At 29.8% G+C, this 24,953-nt stretch overlaps 1 protein-coding gene across 7 annotated transcripts in view; it reads left to right on the top strand.

The window, feature by feature from the left end:
* The window catches only part of LOC122520285 (5-hydroxytryptamine receptor), a 121,148-nt gene that overhangs the window by 49,062 nt on the left and 47,133 nt on the right, over positions 1–24,953 (top strand). For 6 of the 7 annotated variants that reach the window (XM_043640381.1, XM_043640385.1, XM_043640379.1 and 3 more), the window contains 2 exons: positions 4,443–4,843; positions 15,331–15,464. In XM_043640381.1, coding sequence (XP_043496316.1) covers positions 4,726–4,843; positions 15,331–15,464 — 252 coding nt within the window. In that variant the 5' untranslated portion in view covers positions 4,443–4,725. Of the gene's footprint in view, positions 1–4,442; positions 4,844–13,791; positions 13,930–15,330; positions 15,465–24,953 lie in introns of those variants that run through there. The other variant, XM_043640386.1, reaches the window with a different exon arrangement.

Below are 24,953 nucleotides of genomic sequence, written 5' to 3'. Positions count from 1 at the left end.
ATAAGTATATAATTTACAACAAAACTTTGTTCCTTTTATCCGGTGATATAGAACTAGGAGTAAATCTGAGAATATCGGTTATTCGTATTTACGTTAATTTTAATACCGTTATTATACGGCAAAAGGATAAGTATAGTACTCTGGAGAAGTTGAATAAATCTGTTTAACGATTTAAACCCTCCAGCTACGAAATTGTTCCTTCGGGAAAGGTTATAATGACCACTTATTAAATGTGACTTGGCATAAGCCAGTCTGAAATTGTAATTAGTCTTGTAGAATATTATCTTATATTTCTTATTCTTGTTATTATCATTTTTCTTTTTTCTTTCTTTTTATAAGACATTAAACCACAAAAAATATACTCGTTTATTTCAACCTCTTCTTTTATGTTCATTTTATTCATGAATGGATATAAATATACATAAATACGTAAAATTGTCCAATATGAGATTTATAAAATATTTTATTATTTTTTTTTCTTGAATACCTCATGAAAAATTCTAATTACATGAACACGATATCGACCAGATGGCAATCATATTTTTTTACCAAATTTCCTGAAAAATATCTTTTTTTGTTCAACTTTTAACAATCAAATACTCTTTATTTTATTCTTTCATTCTTTACCCTCATACTATCGGAATACTACAAAATAACTTGAACGCTCTCGTGAAAATTTCGTTCTAATGAGGCTTAAACCCACATTCGTGAAAACGAACGAAATAGAGTGAATTTAAAGTACAATTTTATTGTAACAATCGTCGTTACAGCAATTAGCATCGTTATTGTTATTATTTTTATTATTATTATTATCATTAGTTTCATCGTAAGAAATTAAAAAAAATCAATTACAATGTTTTCGTGTCAACGTCAACTAATTTTTCTTAGAATAATTTGCGTACATAGCAAATATAATTAAAAATGAAAATGTTAATTATGATTGTGATGCTAGTTACTTTTTCCAATGTTTGGAAAAAACAAATATAGGAAAAAGATGTGTCTTCGTTTAGTCGTACAATTAAATTAATTTAAATAAAATACAATTAAAAAAAAAAACAAAAAACGAAATATCGAAATATATTTATGGTAAATTTATTTAATCGAATAAAATTAATATCCGTTGATTTATCCTGTATATTATATAATACGACACGTTATGAATCCAGCTATCGTGGGATATAATATCGAAACACATTGAACATCGAAATTTATCGACATTTAAATGCCAATTCGTTCCAGTAATTGCAAATGATCGGAATACTTCATATCATATGTGGAAGCTTTCGTGGCTTTCGAAACATGATCGAGCTTAGGTAGATAAAAGAGCATGAAATTAAAACGGATACGTGCGAACATTGATAATAACGATGATGATTATTATGATTATGATTACGATGATAATTAAATTGGACGATTTTACGATCTTAAAAATCTTAAAAATGTATCGTATAAACATTAAAAACCGCGTATTAATATTCTTATTTTTAAAAGATAAAAAAAAACAGATAAAAGATGAAAAGATATATATGTTTGGGGGGGGGGGAATGCAAGTTATATACATGTGATAAATCTTACATCTCATTGTCAGTTGCGTGAATTGTCTGCTAGTTATGACGTTAATAACGTTCGTTTGTAAAACATTATAAATATATATCTATCTGATTAAGCTGCTTCTAGTATGCGCGCGCGCGTGTGTGTGTGTGCGTATGTTAGTACAGTTAAAAAAATAAGGGTAGATAACGAGAAAAAACGATCATAAATTATAAACCGCGTACCATAGTCCTGTCTCTCTTTTCATTTCTTTTCTTTTCTTCCTTGCCACGAGAATGAGAAACAGAGAAATGTATAATTCGATATTGTTAAAAAGATTATGAGAAATAAGAGAAATAAAACCAATAAAACCTTATATACGAAGTGGGATTAAGAAGGTCAATTTTTAGCTCACAAAAAATGGATCCTTAGAGAGCAAATAAATTTATATTGTTTAATAAATTTCATTTAATAACCGATAAATGGTCGACGCATCATTTTCATTTCCATATTTTTCGATAATAACGCATTTGTTTGCATGAATAATTGAAGAAGAAAAAAAATATATGCGTACATCGTGCATAATAGATTTATTTTAATGGCGTTCGAAAAATGTTTGTTTAATGTCTGGAACCTCTCGAAAATTAAATCCACCATTGTTGAAAATGCGAAATATTATATCGTCGTCTAACAATAAGAGCCCATTTCTATTGGAACCAAAATAAACCCACCAATACATCTTAGTGTTATTAGTTTTTCTTATTTTTTTTAATTTTTCATTGTGCATTTAATTGACGACTTAACTAATTGCATAAAATTCTTCACTTATTTGTAAACCGAATGGAGGTGGTGTTCTTTTCTTTTTTTTTGGGATTTTTTATTAAATCCTCCAAATTATTTCGGACATCTACCTTGAATTCTATTTTCTTTCTTCCTTCCTTCCTTCTTTTCCTAATTTTTTGTCTCATTCGTTTCTCTTTCTCTCCTGTGTCCTTCATTCTTACTTTATTTCTATCTTTTTTTTTCAAAGTCACTTTACCTTTTTTCTCTTATCTTTTCGTATTTTTGTTCTTTTTTCCCTCGTTTTACCGTGAAACTTTTCAGCCTAATATTTACCCATTACTTCACCATGACCCAAATAGCTTCGAAGCTTTCGTTTAGATGGTATAAGTACGTTCCTCGAAGTAGATATATATATATGAACTTCATGTAAATCATCACCATTTCGACGAACCAGAGAATCCTGAAAAAATAAGATATACTCCAGTGTATATATATCTTTATATCTTTATATACTAATTTATGCATATCAAAAAAAGAAAAAGAAAGAGAGAGAAAAAGAAATGTATAACAAAAAGGAAGACTTTTAATTCAAAACAATTTATTAAATATTTATATTATAATTAATAAAAAATTACCTATATGAATAATTTTAAATAATATTTTGTCATAAAATTTAAAAAGGAAAGGAAAAAGAGTTGTTGCGTATCCTACGCAAACGAGTTAGTGAATCGAGCGTCAGGACGTGTTGAGACGTGTCAAGACCTACCGAAGCGCGACGACACCCGCGATAGGGAAACATCGTAGTTCTGCAGTAAAACCAAAGAGAACCGAGATCCCTATTTAAGGGCTCTTTCTTTTTTCTAGCACGCGTTCTCCCACCACACATATTAAGCCAATCATATGCATCGACAGCTACGGTATTCGTCTTTTCGGCAATTGGTCCGCGCGTTGCATCGCCTTTTCCTATAAAGCCTACGTTTTCTCGCGCCTCGTTCTATTCTATCATGAGACCTGCGAGGGATTACATCGAAGAGAACTATAGTGTTGCGCAACGATTACATCATCGAAGTACTACGAGCGACAAAGGACAAAGGCAGTCCTACACGTGATTAGATTTTATTTTGCCCTTTGTATACGCATCTCATCACACGATAGCTGCCGATAGGCAAGCTAGCTGTAATACATTCATTGTTGTAAGGATTCATCGTGTATATAATTCAACCAGGGTTTTTATGCCGCAAGGCTTTTCCCTGACGAGTACTCTTTAGTACTGGCTGGGCTCAAAAATAGATCTGATTTATTTATCCTATCCTTATTCCCAACAAATATACAACTCTCGATATTCACACGTGATGGCATTTTCGAATGATAATAAAAAATACTGGAGTACCGATCAAGGCGTTGGTCGTTCAACAAGAGAGTTATATTACTTCAATAATGCTATTACTACGTATAGAGAAAGAGAAAAAAAAATCATATTTTTATTTAAAAATAATTTTATCATTTATCATAATTAATTATTAATTACTTATTAATGATTTATATATAATTTTGTTCATATAATTTTTAACGTAATATAAAAGAAAAATTTATAGTAATTGAAAAGTATTAAAAGAAGAGTACTATTGCTACGTGATTCGTAATAAATAATCGGTTTTTTAATAAACGACTTGGCACTTACCTTAACAAAGCACATCCATCAATAATGATAGCCACAAGGAGTACTCAAAATTGTCTCTTTGTCTTTCTGTTTCTCGCTTTTTCACTTCTTTCTTCTTCACTTCTCTCTGTATTCCTCAATGATACTTTTTGTCCTTTCTTCTCATTCTTTGTCTTTCTCTTTGTTTGTGTTCCACTTTCATGGTTGGCTGCTTTTTAAAAGAGTCCTTCCTTTGGACACTTAATCGATATTAAAAATGGCACTCTCTTATTTTTTTTTCACGTTAACGTGACTTGAAATATTTTATAATACTTTCCTATTTACCATTTCAAACATTTCTTTATTTTTATTTATAACAATGATATCAGTTATTTCAATTGTTAATTTAATATTCTAATTGTATAATATAATTGATTATTTTCTATTAATAGAAAACTGTTTTACTCTTTTTTTCTTCTTAATTTTGCAGATATCGAGGATTACTTGGATAACGAAAGCCATTTGAAAAAAAAAAGAAAAAGTACAAGATGGAAGCCATAATTGATACGATTTCAAGCAACTCAACGAATCTCGATAAAGTACCGATGACAATAGCACATTGACACTACTTTGACAATTGAAATAAAGCATTTGGCTTTGAAGATCGAATCGATTTTCGATAAGCCGATCATGACGCGTATCGCGAAAAGATGATGACCAGCGGTCGTTGAAGACCGCTCGAGAAACCGAATCTATATACTCCTCGTCTCAGAATGGAGGGAAACGTCAGTATAGCAGCAAATGCGACCGCCGACAATTTCGATTTTACAAATCCCTGGGTCATATTAAGGGCCACCATATTGGCTCTTTTGATACTCGTCACTATCGTTGGTAAGACATCTTTCATTTTTATTCCATACTCTTTGAATACCCCATCCTGTTTTTCCAACATTAATATCGAAACTTTTTATAATAGTGAGAAAAGTTTTTCTTCTTATTATTATTATTCATTATTTATTTAATAATATTATTGTAAGCTTCTCTTTTAAAAATTAAAGAGAAGAGAAAATGAATTATATACAACTTTATATATTTATAATAGTAATTTTTAATATTTTATCAATTTTAGTTGTTTATTATGGTTTCTAGATGAACCAAAGATTGTTGATTAAAATAAAAATTAAATTATTAAGAATTGATCTAACTGAAAAGTAAGATTCTTAACAAACTTAATTTTGGTTCGGTATAACTTCGTGAAATCGATGAATCCCGGAATCGAATTTGGATTCCCTTTCTTCAATTACTTCAATCACTCCCGATGATATATTCGTTCAATAATTCTCAGTAACAATGTAATAACTAATAAGCTTTACGAACAACCGATTGAAATTAGCACTTATTGTTAGATAGTTAGTTGTTAAACGAACTGGATAGCGTTACCGTTAACTCCAAGCTGGTGAGTGTATCAGTAGTATAATTGATTTCGAAAACATCACGACCATTAATCGTCATTCCTCTACTCTAACTATAGCTACCTATACATGACTATCTTACAACCCTCCTCACCACAGCATATGTGTGTATCCGTGTAATTATAAGCACGTTAACTACTTCTCATAGGCGTAGATAAATTATTCGACATTCTTATGTACATAAATTATTATTGCAAATTAGAAAATTTACATTTTTAATCTCACAATGTTTAAATCGTTGAAAGATAAATTCAAAACAATTTTATACATCCATGTAATTATAAGCATGCTAATTATTTCTCATAGACGTATACAAATTATTCGATATTTCTGTTAACATAAATTACTATAAGAAATTAGAAAATATATATTTTCTATCACTAAATCTGAAAATCATTGAAATAAAAGTTTAATAAATATCAATATTTGTTTAATTCACATTTGAATTTAAATAAAATAAAATAAAATCAGATAACTTGAACTTTGATTCAATGCATAAAATTGGTTCTATCTTTGATCCAAAGTCAACATATTGCTGTTATCATTATCATCAATAAAAGTTTAAGATTTAAAAGAGGGTCCCTCAAATCATGGTTGAGTCGATGCCTATGCCGAGGGTTACAAGATAACAATGTCGTCGTTGTCGTTGATGTTTCGTCTTACCAACAAACACTACCTCACTAACACATCTATATATATACTAACACACATATATATATATATATATTCATACAAGCATAACGGGTGATCAATTTAAACCTGACACGCTTCGACCGCATATAATCTGTCAACGACAGTGACGCGGGTAATCGCTATCGCATTAAATACTTCTTCCTACTCTCGACCTATCGACCTGCATACCGATACGCTTACTTATTTCTCTTATAAAACTTATTTGATCAAGCTACACTTACCCTATCTTATTATTTACTTAATTAATTTTTTTTGTAATTTAATTTCATCATATTTATTTATATTGGTACGAGTATTCAAGTATAATTAATAAATTAACTACAATTAGAAACAATTATTTATGATTTAATTTAACATATTTTGAGTGAAAATATATTTCAAGTATACTATTTATTTTATTTAAAATAAATTTATCACACGTGCACGCACACACGCACACACACACACACGCGCGCGCGCGCTCACATATATGCATACACGTAATGCAGGAAATTTTTATATGCTTTGTACAATGTAAAGAAGAAAGGCAAACACGTAATAATTTCCTATAAATTTACTTTAAATACATTATTTATTTTATTTAAAATGAATTTATTACACACACACATACACACATTTATGAATACACGAAATGTAGAAAATTTTTTTACGTTCTATGCAATATAAAGAAAAATGGCAAACACGTACTAATTACTAAAAATATATGTTTTAAATATACAATTTATTTTATTTAAAATAAATTTATTATGCATATATAAACATGAATCCATGAAATACAAAAATATTTTTATACGTTCAGTATAATGTTATTAAAAATGGCAAAAGCGTACTTATTACTTAAAAATATATTTTAATTACATAATTGATTTTATGTCAAATAAATTTTATTCAACACAAATTTACATGAAATGGAGAAAATTTGTATACGCTTTATACATTCTAAAGAAAAATACTAAATAAGTAAAATCGCAATTTCATTTTATTCATCTTTTTTTTCTAATATACATTTTTATTGCCATAAATTATTGAATCAACTGCATTCACAATAAAAATATTTATTCAAACATAGTAATTTTAAATTATTCAATCAAATGAAACAATCTATATTTATTTCCAATATTTATTTTACTATTGTTTCATTCGATATAACACAAATAAAACACACACATACACATACACATAGCAAATATATACAGTAGATATATCACATTTCTAAACGTTAACTATTAATAAAATATCTTTCAATTAATGTTCGAAGTAAGCACAGATAAATAAAATCATTTTATTCCTCAAGCCACAAACGTCAACGTATTATACATTATTATTAAAATAATATTTTCCAAATATTAATAACACGATCAATCGTATCGTTATCAAGTTCCTTAAAATATTACAAAATAATTTATATCACTGAAGAAGCACGATAAAATATAAGAAAGGCGGTTATAGTGTCCGATATTATAACACATAATTTCTCTTCGTTCTTCTTTTGTATACTTAGGGATAGGTCTAGACCACTTCGAAGGGAGAGTAAAATTTTTCTAAGATGGGCACACTACGATATCTTTTCAAAGAAGTATTACCCTCATTAATAATGCATGATCGTCCAAAGTTTTTTTCCTACTAAACTTCTCACCCTTACCCTTTCTTCCCCTCTTTACTATCGAGAAAGTATCCTCGATTTGAAAATTTTTATATGAAAGCCTCTTCCACTCGACCGAGTCTTGGAAAAGAAAACCGTGCACCTAGGATGAAAGTAGACCGATCAAGAGGTTCTTTTTATTCCAGTAAATATCGTTATGGGCTTGTTTCGAAAAAAGGGGGAGTGAAAGAGAGAGAGAGAGAGAGGGAGAGAGAGAGAGAAAAGAATAGTAGGTTATAAGTACTCGTTGGAATCTCGCCAAGAAAAGGAAAGTTAAACCTACGATAAAAATCGTGATAGCAAATTGGCGAGATTCTTTAATAACTAATAAAAAGACGTATCAATTTAGTATAGTTAATTGGATCGAGCAATAAACAAAAAACGAATACGTCATATTTGTTTTAATTATGTCGCGAGAAAAGAAAGAAATATTATATGTTCACGTATGTACGTTGTTCGGAAAATCGAGAAATTGTTGCTTTTTCACGGTTATAAATCGATTCGACGGATCGACCATTTATATTTGCTTCTATTTTTTTTTTCTTTTTTCTTTTTTATTTTGTTTTTTTCTGCTTTTTTATTTATTACATCGTCGAATATAAAATACGTGCTTGAGTGTAAATGCGTGTATTGGTCAATAAAAAAAAAAAATTGGAAGGAAAAGTCGAAAGTATTGTAACACAATCCTACACTCAAAATGGAAGAGGAATAATAAATAAATAACCGAAAGGTTGGAATAAATCGTGGTTTAATTTAAATGAAATACGTGACCGCGCTTAACTGGAACGTCTTGAATCCATTGAAGAAAGGAGCGTTACGTTGGCATTTTACTTTCACTGTGGTAGAAGTGACTTAAGAATCGAGAGGATAAGGGCCTTATAAAAATGTGTATACATATTTGCCTTTAAATGTACACGAAAGAGAACGCTTAGTCATGTCCAAAATGTGGTGAAACGAAGCTTAAACTGAGACGAAAATGAAATGATATGACGACGAATCATTGACGACGGTTTGAACGCTTTTAGAAGGGGCTGAATAAAAAGAATCATTTTGGAAAATTATTTTATTATTATATAATCTTACTTTCTATCTTCTTTAATACACATATATTAATAGTTATAATATTTTATTAATAATTATATTATTATTATATTCTTTTATTACCTATGAATATAACACACATCTGAAAAATTCGTAATAATTTAGGAATATAAATTAAATGTATTTAAAAAAAATATATATCGACATATAAAATTGTTACATTAACATTTTCTTTAAATATATTATAATATATCTATAATAATAGATTAGAATTGAATTAATTTTGAAATAAAATTATATAGATCACGGTGTAAATTATTCCGGGTATGAAAACAATGTGCAAGAAATATTCGATTGAGTCAGAAATAAAGCTCTCGTTAAAAGACGGAGTGGGAGAACATTATTATACTTATTACAAATGATTTATCGGCATAATATCAATCACTTTCCGAACGTCTTTGCGTCAAGATTAAATCAAAGTCACTCTCGGTTTATTTATTTTATTATTACTTCCTAAAAGACATCTTTCATTTGTTCTACAATATAATTAACTAATATTAACGTTTTATTTTTAGATAAGTTCAATAAATTATTTATATACGAATTGTTAATATTTATTTAATTCATATTTTCTCTCATATTTTTAAATAAATCTTCTTACTTGATAGAATTGAATGATAGAATATTTGAAGTTTAAAAAAACATATTTCCTTAGGGTAGTTTGATATGTTTTAGATGCTCGGTAGATAAGTTTCATAGAAAATTACAATTTCCAAGTTAGGAAGGTTCGCCGTATCAATCTAATCAATGATACATACATCGCATCGTCCTTCAACACAACCATATCATTTTAAAACTCTGTAAACTCGATTTCGTACATATATACATATAAATATATTAACAGCAAATATACATATGTAGGTGAAAAGCATGTGAAGGAAGAACGGAAATTGTATCACGTATACTTTACCTTGCTCAGGTATCTTCTTCAATATCACACTTTCGAAGAATCGATTACGAGAGACACGTGCGTTCATAGATGTGAGAAAGAGAGAGAGAGAGAAAAAAACATGGGATGAAGGGTGGGTGGCGAGAGGTAGGAAGTGAGGGTTGGTCGATTGACGCTAGGATAATCCTTGTATCTCATGGATTATGGTCGATAAGTTGAATGAGAAAAAGAACAAGACAAAGAATCGAAAATCCGGATTGTCCTGGTTTAGCTTCGTAATCCTATACATTGTTATTCTGTTATTATATGTATACATACAAGGTGACATAAAGAACCAATGAAAAATCCTAAAAGACATTTTTATTTTGAAATTATTCAAATATAAATACATACATCTTTTATTTTACTGAACAATTTGAGATCATTATTTTAGAATAAAATGCGAAATAAATTTAAAGACTTGTTAAAGGATTTTAAAAGAAACAGATCCCTCAAACGTTTAAAGAAAGAGTAATATGGATTAATTATGTCTGAATAAACATTATTGATAAGAATAAAATTAATTCAATAATTCGTAGAAAGAATAATATGTAATAAATAAAATTTTTCTTTTGCCAATTCTATTATTCCAATTGTAAGCTTTTTCTAAACTCGTAATTTTATAATCTACAAAAATGAAATTAGGTTTAAATAATATCACTTATGAATTTTCATAGTAAAAACTTGAGATATATTCAAATGTGTAATACATTGTATAATACATTTCTCGAATAATTTTTATGTTATTAAAATATTCTGGTGAATTAAGTCTGACCAGAGGTGGGAAGGAGGGCAAAAGGAGGGATGGGGATAAACTTATTGTTATATTCGAAGTAAATTATATTATATTACGAGACGAGGAATCTCTTGAAGCATGTACCGCATTACCGACTAAAATTTAAAGCAAAATGCACTTACTCCTCTCTCTCTCGCTCTCTCCCAATGTCTATTTCTCTCTCTTTCTTTCTTTCTCTTTCATTCTTGTACGCTTCCGTTCCATTTTCCCTTTTAGTTTTTGAATTTCCAGTTGCTTCCATGGAAGAGAGAACACGAATTTCTATCCTCTTGTATTTCGTAATAGTTCTCCGATGCTCGAAATTCGAATGCAAGGAAATAATAATAGAAAGCAAGTTTAGGATTACGAATGCGTTGAATATTGTATGACTAGAAAATTATTATGAAATATCGCGATATACGTAAACGAGTATAAAGTATGAAAGTACGATTCATGTTATCATGAAACTCTTTCTATGTTAAATGTAAAAATAAAAAGGGAAAATTCGAAGGGATGAAAAACGAATTGGGGAAAAAGGGGTTGCAACTTTAGACGAGTTACGGTACGTTACTCTTTAAGTGCTTCTCGCGCGATCATTTTTCGTTGTTTATGGTTGACCTATTTGTTGTTTGGTATGCGTTACATATTACACAGAAATTTATTTGTAAGATAAGAAAAATAGGCATAGCTCACGCATACGCGAATTTTATTTAGAATTTCGACCAAATTTTTGCACCGTCTTTTTTTGTAATTTTTATTTTTCTTCGCTCAAAATTGTTGCGTTCGATTAAATTATTTGTTTTTAGAAAATAAAAGACCGGAAATGATTGATTATTAATGTCGTGAGTTTTGTAATAATTTTAACATAAAAATGAGTGAGATAGGAAACATAAGTAAATCAATAACTACAATTCACAGAAGTGTAATAACATGATTGAGAAAAATAGAGAATAAAGAAACGAGGTAACACAATGACGGGAATATACTGAAAAGATAAAAAGGAAAGTCCAATAGAATTTTCTTTCAATCTTCATTCGAGTTTGTCCGTAATTCGCACAGAAAATACTATCATCGATATTCCTGTCACGGAGTATAAGCACGATTTCATAACACCGCGTGTTCCGCATATTTAGAATCGTCTAAACGATTGCAAGGATCTATTTTATTATTCAGATGTAAATATCTAAGTAATAAGTAACCTTTCTTTGCAATTTATCTTCACTAACATTTTTTTTATCGGAAATTAATCGTAACAATTGCGTTTATTATAACCATAAAATAAAATGATCAAAAATCTCGAAATATTACATAAACGAAAGAAATCATTTTAGTTACTAAACAAATATTTGATAAAAAATAAAAATCATTTTCTTTCTTTTCGTTGTAATAAATACGTGTGTAAAAACATAAACGATAATAATGAGTCACGTTTAACAGAGTAACGCGTTCCCCATAATGTGTTGACTACGAAATTAACTTCCAAGTGCTATAATTTATAAAGCTTAATTACTCGATTTTCCGAGATCCTAATTAATCGACCAACTTCCGACCGGGGTTAGCATTGAATGCTTGGCTAGAACTGAAAACGTGGTTTCTGCTTCCAAAGAGAACGATATCAACTTGTATCGTATTGAGAAATTCCTATGCATATATACCATGTATTATAATACATGTATATAAAGTTACTTAGCATATAGGGTATTTTAAGTTTTTTTCGATCAAACGGTGTCAACGTATTCTATAAGCTAAAATAATAAAAAAATGTGAACGATAACGATCGAGGTAAAAAGAATAACTTCTTTTAATTTCTTGTAATTTTTTATATATATTAATAAGTCATAATAAATTTCAGTTGCTGATGAAGTCTCAATAAAGGGACGAAACGTCCAACTAGTTCAAAAATAACGTTCAAGAAGAATTTCTAACCCGTCCAAATTTCCTATGATACCTATTTTAATATAATAAAAAACGTTATAAAACACGTTGATTGCTACGCAAGTTTAACACGTTTTATCGCAGAGCCTGTGATTTTAATTATAAGATCAAATATAAAACAACATAGTAACTTTGCATTATAATTATTTGTTTAGTTTGTTCTTTACTTACTCTGATTGAACTTTTCTTCTTTTGATGTCTCATATCAAAATTCAAATATATATTGTATTATTGTTTATATTTGTTTAATGTATGATACTTTTTAATTGCACATAACAGAACTGAGAAAAAAGTTCGTATGCATTTTTCGAATGGAACCTTCATACTGATTTGTTTTAGGAGTTCTAGGAAAAAATAGTTTTGTCACGTCAGAGGTGATTTAATAGTGCAAAAAGTTGATAAAGTTTTAAATGACCTATATTAGTATAAGATTCTTCTTTCTCATTTTCGTATTCACGTCAGCATACGCTCTGACATTGTTTTACTGGAGAAACCTTAAACACCATGTATATAAGATAGGTTCTATATATAGTTGTAGTAGTGTATACATATATCATAGTATCGTAGGACAATTCGTATCTTGTGGAAATCTTCTTTACCGAGTCAAAGGACATATTGCCTGTTTTCAATCCTTTTATATCGGTCCGGTTTCGTTGTATTTCAAAATAGATCATGGTCTTTTCCTCGCTTGTTCTACAAAGAAATGAATCGTCCATTTCGATCTGGAAGATCGAAAAAGCATCGACGTTATCCGTCGACTTTTCCCATCAACGAGAAAGCACGACGACGTGAGAAAATCTACGAGAATTTCTTCGCGTTTCGATATCGACCGAGTGTGTTGATAAAAGAAAAAAGAAATAAAGAGAAAGAGAGAAAGAGAGAGAGAGAGAGAGAGAGAGAAGATAGGAAAAAATACCAGAGGATGAGAGAAATAAAAAGAGAAAGAGAGAAGGATAAAGAAAAATATATATTGCTGTATTGCTACGTTTCAAGCGTCGAGTTACAATATAACGCGTTAAACGTCTCGACTCACAATGAGATACTTTAACGATGGATGATCTTGAGTCGTGTATACTCAACTCGATAGACACGTTCTTATTTTTAATAAATCCTTAACCCTTTCCATCCTAAATCTCAACTATAATCGGATTTCAATTTATATCTATTTATACATTTAAAGTTATTGCTGATGTGAAAATTGTAAGGCTGGTTTATCTGATAGGTGTGTTACAAAATTTATCGCAATTTATTTTATTAATAATTTTTATTAATATTATTATATATATGTTATAGGAAAAGTGGGACCTGCCGACGTTATGAGCTTTTCCTAGGCATTGCCTACAATGCCAAGCGTTTTTAGACAATGTAGGAAACAGAAGAATTGTTATCTTATTTGACAACAGAGGCTTATCGGACAACACACACAATATAGTTTAGTATAGCGCATAGTATAGCGGCACGCAGTCTCAAAAACCCGCTCCATGCTCGCTTTTATGTATGTGGGGGAGGGGTGTTGTGTGTGCGTGTGCGTGTGCTGTTACCCGATTATGTATTCTTTTCAATATTGCCTAAGTAGCATTTGGTGTTCCATAGAATGCCTAAGTATTATGTTCAATGCTTAGGAAAAGTCTGTACAAATTATTTTGTTTCCGACTTTGTCAAAAGACGCTTTGTATTGCGGACAATGACGGGTATTGCTAGCATTGCCGGATTTCCCACTATGCCGGTAACAGATGTAATGTAATAAAGTAAAATGGAATAGAATTGTAAATGTTTATAATCTTCCGAATCACTAACTAAATATGTTGTTTCTTATACTATCTTTCACGTCGTACTTCTTAACCGAAACTATTCTTATTCGTTGTACTTCTTAACATAACATTGCACAAAGCATACTCTCTCTAATCTTTAAAATAATAATCTTCTCGGCTTTTCGTTATAATATATAATATATATATCATCATTATGTCATCCCCCATCTTATCGTCTATCGTCATTTCTTTTTGGTGTCTTTTTCCTTAAACCTTCCCTTTCTTTGGAATCCCCACTTCGCGCCATCGCAGATAACAATTGATCTTATGATCGGTCTGTTTTCAGTCACGTACGCTATAAGCACACACATACACACACACTCTTTTATGCACTCATACTCAGCCATCACAACACGACAAAAGAAAGAACATTTCCTATAGCTTTACTTTTAAGAAAATCGTCTTTAGTTATTCTAGAAATATCTATACACGTACTTCCAATAATAATCGTTCTCTGTTATCTACGTCTTAAGTTTTTTTTGTTCTTATATCTATATATACATATTCATATGATACAGGAAACACTGATTCCTGTTCACTATTGAATTTCTCCTATCATATATGTATTCAAATATATATTTTTTTGATTATATTCATTTTTTACTTTACAATTTGTCCGTGGACATCAGGTGAATTTCTTTTTTTGTTCAGTTTTAAATACAACACGTAGGTGGTAATTTATTACCCTCACGATTTATATTCAAATATAATAATAAATTTATTGATATACATAATTATATCATAAAAATAATGAAAATTGGTTAATTTTATTGTAAGTTATAAAAATTTGATTATTTTAATTATTTATAAATTTATCTTTGCTCATATATTCTAATATGTTAAAAGTGAAGAATTGTAATGTAAAAATTCCGAATTCTCTACAGTAGGGCTTAGTCATTGATAGAAATTACGCATGCGCACGCTTAACTAGAAATGAAAGGGTTAATAGAAGTAGATTATTCGATTTGACGCTTATAAACGGGAGCGCCTTAACGTCCTCTCCGATTTGCATATGTTTCAGGGAATTTGTTCGTTATAGCGGTGATCCTGTTGGAACGGAACCTACAATCCGTGGCAAATTATTTAATCGTGAGCCTAGCCGTCGCCGACCTTATGGTTGCCTGCCTCGCCATGCCACTCGGGGCTGTTTACGAGGTACGTAATTTGCTGACTATAATAGACCACTGCGAATTATGACCGTATGATAGGTATGTCCTCATATCTACGTATGCGTATATGTCTATATATGTAGATTTCATACAATCAACCTGATCCTTTCGTGAATGGTCTAGAAAAATATTATTCCAAAGAATAAACGTGATAGATGAATAAAAGAGTAGTTTTCAAATAGAATTTTATGGGAATAATTCTAAATGTATAAATGTGTGCACAGAAAAAGGGTTTGCTCGATAATAAGTGCATTATTCTTTTAAAGGCCTCAACAAAATCTATTTCAATTACATTAAGATACTTTTTTTATTCTTTAGTTTGTTAAAAAGTATAAGTCAATATTTCTATAATAAAACTCGCATTAATAAAATACTAATAAATCGGATTAAATTAGGATTTATGAAAATATTATGATCCAATGTTTTTGTTTAATCCACACTTCCGCCTTATGAATAAAATTTGTAAGTATAACACTATATAGAAAGAATAAGACCCACAGCTTACACCCTATGATTACTACAGTCAGTTTTAGAATGAAAATCGACGGTTCGCTTATAAACATCAGTCTCGTGTATAAATTATTCATCATAAATAAATCGACCTTGATCTTTAGAATCGATATTGAAAAGAAACTATCTTAGTTAACCATGAAGCAGAAAATGATATTGTAAAAGATTTTATCATTTTTCTATAGAGTCCCATAAATCGAAAACAGGAATAACATAAAAACATAAAATATCGTCACCTTTTAAAAGATATTCTCTTCTGTAAGAGATTCAACGGTTATGTTCAACATCGATTGGCACAGGTCATGGCCTAGCTTGGCCTAGGCGTAAATAATGGCCTAGGTCACTATATCTCTGATATCGCTTTTGTGCATTGATTCCATAACTAGAGTACCTATAACCATAGCCGCAGGGAAGTTGTAATTCACAGTAATATTATATTTCCATAATTATCAATTGATAATAGTTATTCTATTTTTCATTATTATCATTTATTTTCTAATTAAATAATATTTGTTTATCATGTTAATATTTCCATGATTGCTAATGATTACGATAATTCTATTGTACCAAATTTTTTTCATCTAATTTTTCATTACAATCAAATAATTTTGTCGTTATAATTCCCGATTATATTTCGATACTCGTGATCTTATTTTCTATAATTTGAAACAATAATATAAATTTTCTCAAAATTTTCATAACTTACTTATAGCTCAATTTTCGATAATATCCGCATAATTTTTAAAACCATAGCGAACGTCATTGTCTAAACAAACGGAATACAAGTTTCAAATTTAGTATCTCATAAAACGCAACGACGATATACGAATGCAATGCATTAATGTTGAAACTCTCCAGGGTTTGTCATATTATTCGGTATCTTGAAACGAGATCTCCCAAATGAAATGAGATGAGAATATTGAACCAAATTCTAACTCCTGCCATAAGTTTCTTACTTACTAGAACATTTTCATCTTTGTATGTCTGAATGAATGGAACTATATGTTTTAAGTATTCTCATATGTATAGTTTCATCTTATACGGAATCTTATTTCACGATATATGCAAATAAACGTAATATTCATTAAAATTAAACGTTTAATTATAATAAATTCATTGACTAGAAATGAAAATCCGAATAAATTCAAATATATTAAAATAAAGTATTAAAAAAAATACACAGTAGAAGTTTGATTAATTAATATAATCAAAAGACAATATAAAACAAGGGATATTCGAGATCTCGATTATTCAATTAACTGTGACATACCCGTCATGAAGAAATGGCAATATTTTGTGTTTATTGCACATTTTTACTACGCAATTTAGATACACATTTCTCTCAATATCAAATGATAACTATTTTTTTGTTCGCATGAAGAATATACTTGTCAATCACAATTAACTGGTAAATCACACAAGAGGTTCTCTTGCATTTATTAATTGATTATATTTTATTAAATAACAAATTTAAATAAGATTTTATTGACACACGATCCGATTCGATATTTCATCATAGTGTTCCGATTTGACTATATACGCGACATTATCTGTTTTACGATACCCCGAATATCTATTTATATATATATTTATGCGTGGACATGCGTAGAGACGAAACGTAGTCGCTACGTGAGCGTGACCTACATGCAAACAAACCCCGTTGGATCCCCGTTGGATTTTCCACGCAACTGCTATTGTTATTGATCTCTGATACCGCTGATTTGACAAATCAGCGAATTTCAATAGACGAGAGATACGACTTTTGTATGTAACGAGCATGTCGAACTAAATTTATGATCATTCCCATTTTCGCATTAGTCGATGAAATGAAAAATAAATTATTCTCGTCTCGTCATAGCTTTTTGTCGAGAAATAGGGAAAGTGGGAATGGAATTATGAATGATAGATATATGATTTGAACGAATGATTCGATTTGATAAAATTCTCATCCCGTTTCATTTTTCTTCATTTTCTTTTCTATTTTACAAAAAACACTTTACACGATTTTCGAACTTTTCATTCAATTCTCTCTTCGTTTGCGTTACTCTTACTGAGTACTGCGTTATACTCTTTTGTCTGTTTGTAATAATATATCATCCGCTTAGCCGAATGTCATTACGCGAGTTTGCTACCAGTGAGAAAAAGTTGGAGATATATAGTCGGATATGAAGAAGAAAGAAATAGAAAGAGATAGAAGAAGGGAGGAAATTGCAGCGAAAAGTGGATGTTATAAAGCTTATGATTTTACAAATAACGTTATAATAATTATTCTTCTCTTGATATTGCTCTCAACAAATTTCTACCACAATTGCCTCGATAGAAATCAACAAGATATTGAGAATTATATTTCACTTTAATCGATCTCCAATTATCGTCTACTTCGTTATCCTTTTTGGATTTTATTACAGAAGTAGAGAGAGAGAGAGAGAGCATAATATTTATACATATGTTCGTGTATAATATTGATTATACACGAATAGAAATATTTGTATATTTGATCTGTTTAATATCAGATTATTTAAGGTCAAGTTACAAGTTTTAGATGAATTACATGAGATTATAATAAAATATAGATATATTATATGTAATGTAATTTATTATCGTTCAAAATAACGTTAATAAATTTAGATTTTAGATAGAAACAATATGTTTGGAATTACATTACATCATAAAATTAGTTGAATAATAACGCGTCGTACACCTACACAATTATATATATGTATACAAATATATATATATATATGTATGTGATGCTCAATAAATTGACAGCTTCATTATCATCCATATTTTTTTTCGGTAACGTAAGAACGCGCGCGATGGATCAGATATTATATTATATGTATATATATATACATATTAATTAGAATACAATTTTCCAATATTCATCGATATACTTTATTTTTTATTTTTATTTTATAATATTTTATAATAAAACCCTACTTCGCTTGTAGCTTTTTATGAAAATAAAAACAGGAAAAAAATCAGCTGAAAAACTGATATTGTAAAAAGTTATGACAACCTGATTAGCGTTAAATATTTTCAATTATTTGTTATATAAAATTTAGAAAAATTAATTATTAAGTTCTGTTTATAAAAATAAAAATGGTATATACATATGATCAAATTTAATTAAAGCAATATCAATCACTCCCAAAAAGAGAGACATAGAAAATTTAACATCAATCTGACAAAAGTTTCTAACTTATATAATATTCACCTACAATAAAAATTTCAATTATTAGTTCGAGAATACGTTCTGCTACTGACAATTAATCGTGTTCCCGGCGACAAAGCAACCGGTTAAGTTATGCATCTGTAATATACGAAGTGTAAGAGCAAAAGGAAAACACAGACAAAAAGAAACAAAAAAAGAGACAAAAAAGAAACAAAAAAGAGAGAGAGAGACCTTCCGTGAAAACATTTAAAATGGTTTAAAAATAAAAGTGCTGTTTTACATGGGTGTTAGGTGCTTACGTAATGTGTGACGTTAATTTCACTTTGATCCAATAATGAGAAAAAAGAGAAAAATAGAAAAAAATATATGCATCTAATTCTGTTTTTACACGATAGATACGTTTCCGAAGAATACGTGTACAGAAAATTCGTGTAAAAAACTATATTGCATCTATGGAAAAATAGATGATTGGTTCCAGTCTCAAGAAATCAGCAAAATAATATAATAAACCATGAGTTTTCATGTTAGGATCTTAAACATTTTATTTCATAAAGATTGCACATGTATGTGGGATTTTGAATTGTTAAGAAGTATAGATATGAATGTGTGAATGGTATGAGTGTAGAGTGATTGAAAGAAATGAAAGAATGCATCCGGTCGAGACAAAGGAAGAGCGTTAGATAAGAATGTTAGTTAGGTTTAAGGTTACATCATCTGGACTTGTCGCCTTTGTATCGCTACATCGAAGTCTCCCGAACGTTCTCGAAAATGTGAAATAGCGGAAAAGCCTTTGCGCGTGGCTTGGAATGATCGGGAAGTTTCCAGGGAGATGACGAGAAACAACGGGAGACGATGGAGGGGATGTAGGGTATAAGTAGGCGACGGGAAGGACTGGGCGTGCATTGCGTTTTTCTGAAAGTTGAATAATAATTGAGGAGTGATAAGTGTAACGGGAGGTACGAAAGACAACGGGGAACGGCGAAGGATTACGATAGGCGACGACGAGTCGGATTCGGGTGTCCTTGTGGTTGTTTTCGGACGTAGAGAGTTACACTTATTGTTAGCATTAGATCGTTAGATTATAGATACTTACTATTCTATCTCTTAAAAAACATTATACCTTGTTAAGTATTTATTAATAAATACTACCTTACTATTATCATTATAAATATATCTCATCACTATACGTAAATCTTACATGTATCATACAAAGTAAATTATCATTTGAAAAGAAAAAAACATGTTAATAATTCACGAACACAAAAATTAGGCAAAATAATATGAGTTCCACATAAAAAGATTTTATTCGTTGTCAAATTTCAATCTGCATTTTTTCGCAAACGGCTAAATATATACACACATGTTTAAAGGCACAATGAATATTCTTATAGATTACTACAAGTGTGCCAAATTTGAAAAAACAATCTGAGATGTGCCTCATTGACCGACTTCTTGTAAGTCGCTTTTAGCCCGATCAGCCATAAAATGTCTCTGAGACATTTTGGTTACATTAGGCTTGGCCGCCTTACAACGTTTCTGAGGCCATATTGTAGACTAAAGGGTTAATAAAACAATGGGTTTGAAACTATAACTTACTATTTATTGACTTTTACGCAAAACTCATTCCTCGTCTCCAATGTCGAAGTTATAAAAATAAAAGTAAAGCAAAATTCACTTCTTAGAATTGGGGTCAGTCATGTTAAATAACATGAATAAGTCGTGTAAAATAAGTCGTGTAAAAAGAGAATTAAATTTTTTTCCTAATTCGTGTTAAATCAAAATCGTGTAAAAGAAGTTCGTGTGAAAACAGAATTGGGTGTATATAAGAAGGAAAATTTAGACCGACAAGAACAAAAAGCCATCATTTATATTTAATCAATATTTGCTTATTTGCTTTATTAAATTTTTCCATATAATCTTTTATCTTTTTTCTTCCCTCCTATTTATCTTTTTTTTCTTTTCTTTTTTTCTGGAATGTTTAGATTTTAAATGGAGAAGACAAAAGTGAATAGAATTTTTCTTCATAGAGATATTGTACCATGATAAGCGAAGTTTTCTACAGAGACCAGATTCTAAACGCGTAAAACGGCATCTGTCGAATATATTCTTTCGTAAACTATACACCATCTCTTTCTCTCTCTCTTTCTCTTATTCCCTAGCCGTTTTATAGAAAATTTTAAACGAGAAACTTTTTTTTATCTAACTCGCTTGAAAGTTTGTCACATGTGCTACGTGGATGATATCTCTTTATCTCTAACCCTTTTTTCTTTTCCCCTCTTTCTCTCTTTCTCTCTCTCTCTTTCTTTCTTTTTATTTATCTATCTTTTCCTTTTTTTTCCTTCTTTTCATTTAGTTCATATATAACAATAAGAAAAGTTAATAGTTTACACAAAAACCATCTGAACAAGTTGTACTCGAGAGAGACATACTTTGAATACAAAGATTTATATGAGTTTAATAGATGCCTGTATGTGTATGCATATATCACATATATCTTTATCTATTTGATAGGGGAAAAATTTCACCGTAATACATTCATGAACCCGTCTGCTAATTATGATCCAAGCTCTCTTAGACCTTATATGTGTCTTTTCCTAGTAACAACACTCCAAGTTGAAGCTTCTCTCTTCCATATACAATATTTCTCCCTTTTTCTCTCTTTCTCTGTCTTTCCAATTCTTTTTCCATGATATACTATCACGTCATAGTACACGCAATTTCCAGAAAATAACACCTAGTTAACTATACTAATCATTGTGTATGTGTGTGTGTGTGTGTGTACGCGCGCGCGTGTGTCTGTGTGTGTGTAATTTATAGAAAGTTTGAAAGAGGTAATAATGTATAAATAAAATTTAATATGAAACTGTTCTAATTTATTTATATTTTTTTTATTCATTATTAAATATTATTGATATTAGAATTATATGATTATTTTAAAAAAATTGTAGGTAATTTTTATATGCAATTGCTTCTAATAAATATTTATAATCATTGACGATTGGCAAATAAAAATTATAATAGTGATTATTATTAGAATTCGAAAACATGATAAAATTATTATTTAAATAATAAGAATCAATTATCCAATTTATATTGAGAATAAAATCGAAACGTTTTAGCGAATAAATGTTTCCGGATAACATATTTACCATAAAATATTATTTATGACTATTGCATTATACTTCGTAAAAGTTTACTAATACACAAGGATTTTAATATGTAGAACCAGGATATATCAAAGGAGCAAAAGGATGTACAATATAGTAGGAACTTTCTCGACCAACTCTCGACGTCATTTTACGAAGAAGTTGTTTACATTAAAATTGCACGATTCCGTAAGATACAACTTTCTTCGAAACTCTCCAAGAGTTTCTATTATGTGGATTAAGTTTTGAGCCAACTTTACTTTTTTTATTTTACACGTATTTTTTCGGTTTTTTTTTCATTGTCTCGTTGCTTTGTAAAGACGACCCAAATTTTCGTTTTAATAAACTGTTTAATAGTTTTTGTCACTCATTTACTTTCTCTCTCTCTCTCTATCCTCTTTCATTATACGATAGAAAATTAATTTCTGTTTCGTCGTTTTATTCGAAAGTACACAAAAAGGGTCATTCAAATGCACAAATGCACGTCCTATTTTTCTATCCATCTGTAAATTTCCCCTTGTTCCAAATCCACACATTTGAAATAATAAAATAAACTTAATTACATGAAAGATATCATACCCTCGAGTACGTGATTCGAAATTCGAAAATACTGGGCCAATAATTAATTAATCGTTTGGACATTTCGTGGATAATAAAATGGGATGGTCAAATTTATACATAGATATACAAACTCGTTGCTTGCAATCGAATTTTAACGGGCAACAATTTCGAAAAATAATAAAATTACAAGTTTTCCTACTAAATCTCTCTCTTTTACGTTAGCTTACAGAGACAGGATTGTAACGCACATATTTTATTTAAATTTATTACCGCAATTTATTTAATTTATGAGGAAAGATATTTACATTTTTTATCACTTCAAATTTATCCTTTGCGCGTAACAGAAAAAAAAATCGAATGAACAATTAAACATAAGAATAAATAATTTAATGTAATAAAACACAGCCCTCTCTAACGCGTTATATTTTGTTTTCTTCTGTAAAAATTCATAAATCTTCATAAGAAGATCTTATGAAGATAACCTCTACTTTTCTCGAAGACGTTGTAATAAAAAAGTAAATAGCCTTTTTGCGCAAAACCGTGCAAACTGTAAATGCTTGAAGGTAAGTACTTACTTTCTTTCTTGTAGTACGTAAGACGTGCTACAAGAGACAGAGAGAAAAAAATATGAAAAAAAAGTAAGGAAGTGGAAATGGAGGAAGCGAAGAGGGAAGTAAGCGTGTTATGCTTTTTGAGATACTTCCCGAGTGTTCCTAACCATCATTCCCAAACCCAACACCTTGCTTTTCTCGTGTCTCGATTTAAAGAAAGAACAAAGAAATCTTTCTTTCCTTTTTACTTCATCGCGATAAGTGAATTTTTCATTGGATGATAAAGACGAATAGTATGAGAAAAAAATAAAAAAATAAAAACTACGAACTAAATTATGTGAAAGAAAATAAAAGTAAGCGCGTAAGTATTTTTTTTTTGAACGTGTTAGCTAAATTATTTATATTTTAGAGTTTTCTAGGACAAGATCAATTATGGTTGTCGTTTTTGTTACTAATTTTTCTTATCGTCAATGGATAATTTTTTTTTCTTTCAATCTTTTTGACCGTTGAAATTATTTTGTGTTTACTAGGATAAAATAAATTTGCGATAAAAAAATCAAATTCTTATTGGAATTATACAAATTGTTTACTCGTCATTAATATAAATATGAATTTTTTTCATTCCTTATGGTGTTTATAATAAATCGTAAAAAGAAATATTGGAAAAATAATACGACTAATACTTTTCGAAAAATATTCGCATTTCTTGTGGCAAAATATAACTTTCAGCAAAATAACTATTCTTTTGATCTAGACTTTCGATAAGAAAACTTTAGGAAACTGAAGGAAAAAAGTAGGAAAAGTCAAAAAGTACCAATACAACAACGTTCCGTTTGATTTTTCTGCACACGGTCTTTAAAAATTTTCTCCCCCTATTTCTTCTTATTTCCTTTTTCTTCGATAACAAGAAACAGAAGAAGAAGAAGAAGAAGAAGAAGAAGAAGAAGAAGAAGAAGAAGAAGAAGAAGAAGAAGAAGATAGAGAAGAGAAAGAAACAAAAATTCAAGAAAGTACAGTGCTATCTGATTTTTCGACCTACGCCCTACGGGAATTTTCCTGTTACTTTCTACCTCCCCCCCCGTCGTTCTCTTCTTTTTCTTTTACTTCTTCCTTTCTTTCTTTTTTAATATGAAAGGAAAAGAACTTGCCAAATATGTGTCTCGTATCTTCTTCTTCCTCCTTCTTTTCTCCTTTTTCTTTTTTTTCTAACTTTTCTATCAATATCCACCTTGTACGTGCTATTTCATCCACCCTAATACTCGCCTACTTCACCCTCTTTCTTATACTTTCGTTGTTTTCCCCACTGACAAGTCTCATAATTCTGTTCTTCTCCATGTTCTTTCTCTCTTTCTTTTTTCTTCCTACTTTCTTTCTCTTTCTCTTTTTATATCTAATGCCTGCAGGCTTCAAAATACCCAGAAACACACTCATACACACAAGTGAACATACATCCGAAGAAATGGGAAATACGTGTTAAAAAGAAAAAGGAAAAGAAAAAGATAAACGTTAGGAGACCATCACCCATATGTTGT

This window comes from Polistes fuscatus, unplaced genomic scaffold (genome assembly GCF_010416935.1).
Source record: "Polistes fuscatus isolate 324 unplaced genomic scaffold, CU_Pfus_HIC Scaffold3, whole genome shotgun sequence".
NCBI lineage: Eukaryota > Metazoa > Arthropoda > Insecta > Hymenoptera > Vespidae > Polistes > Polistes fuscatus.
Note: the sequence above shows the minus strand (reverse complement) of the source record. Positions and strands in the feature narration are given on the sequence as shown.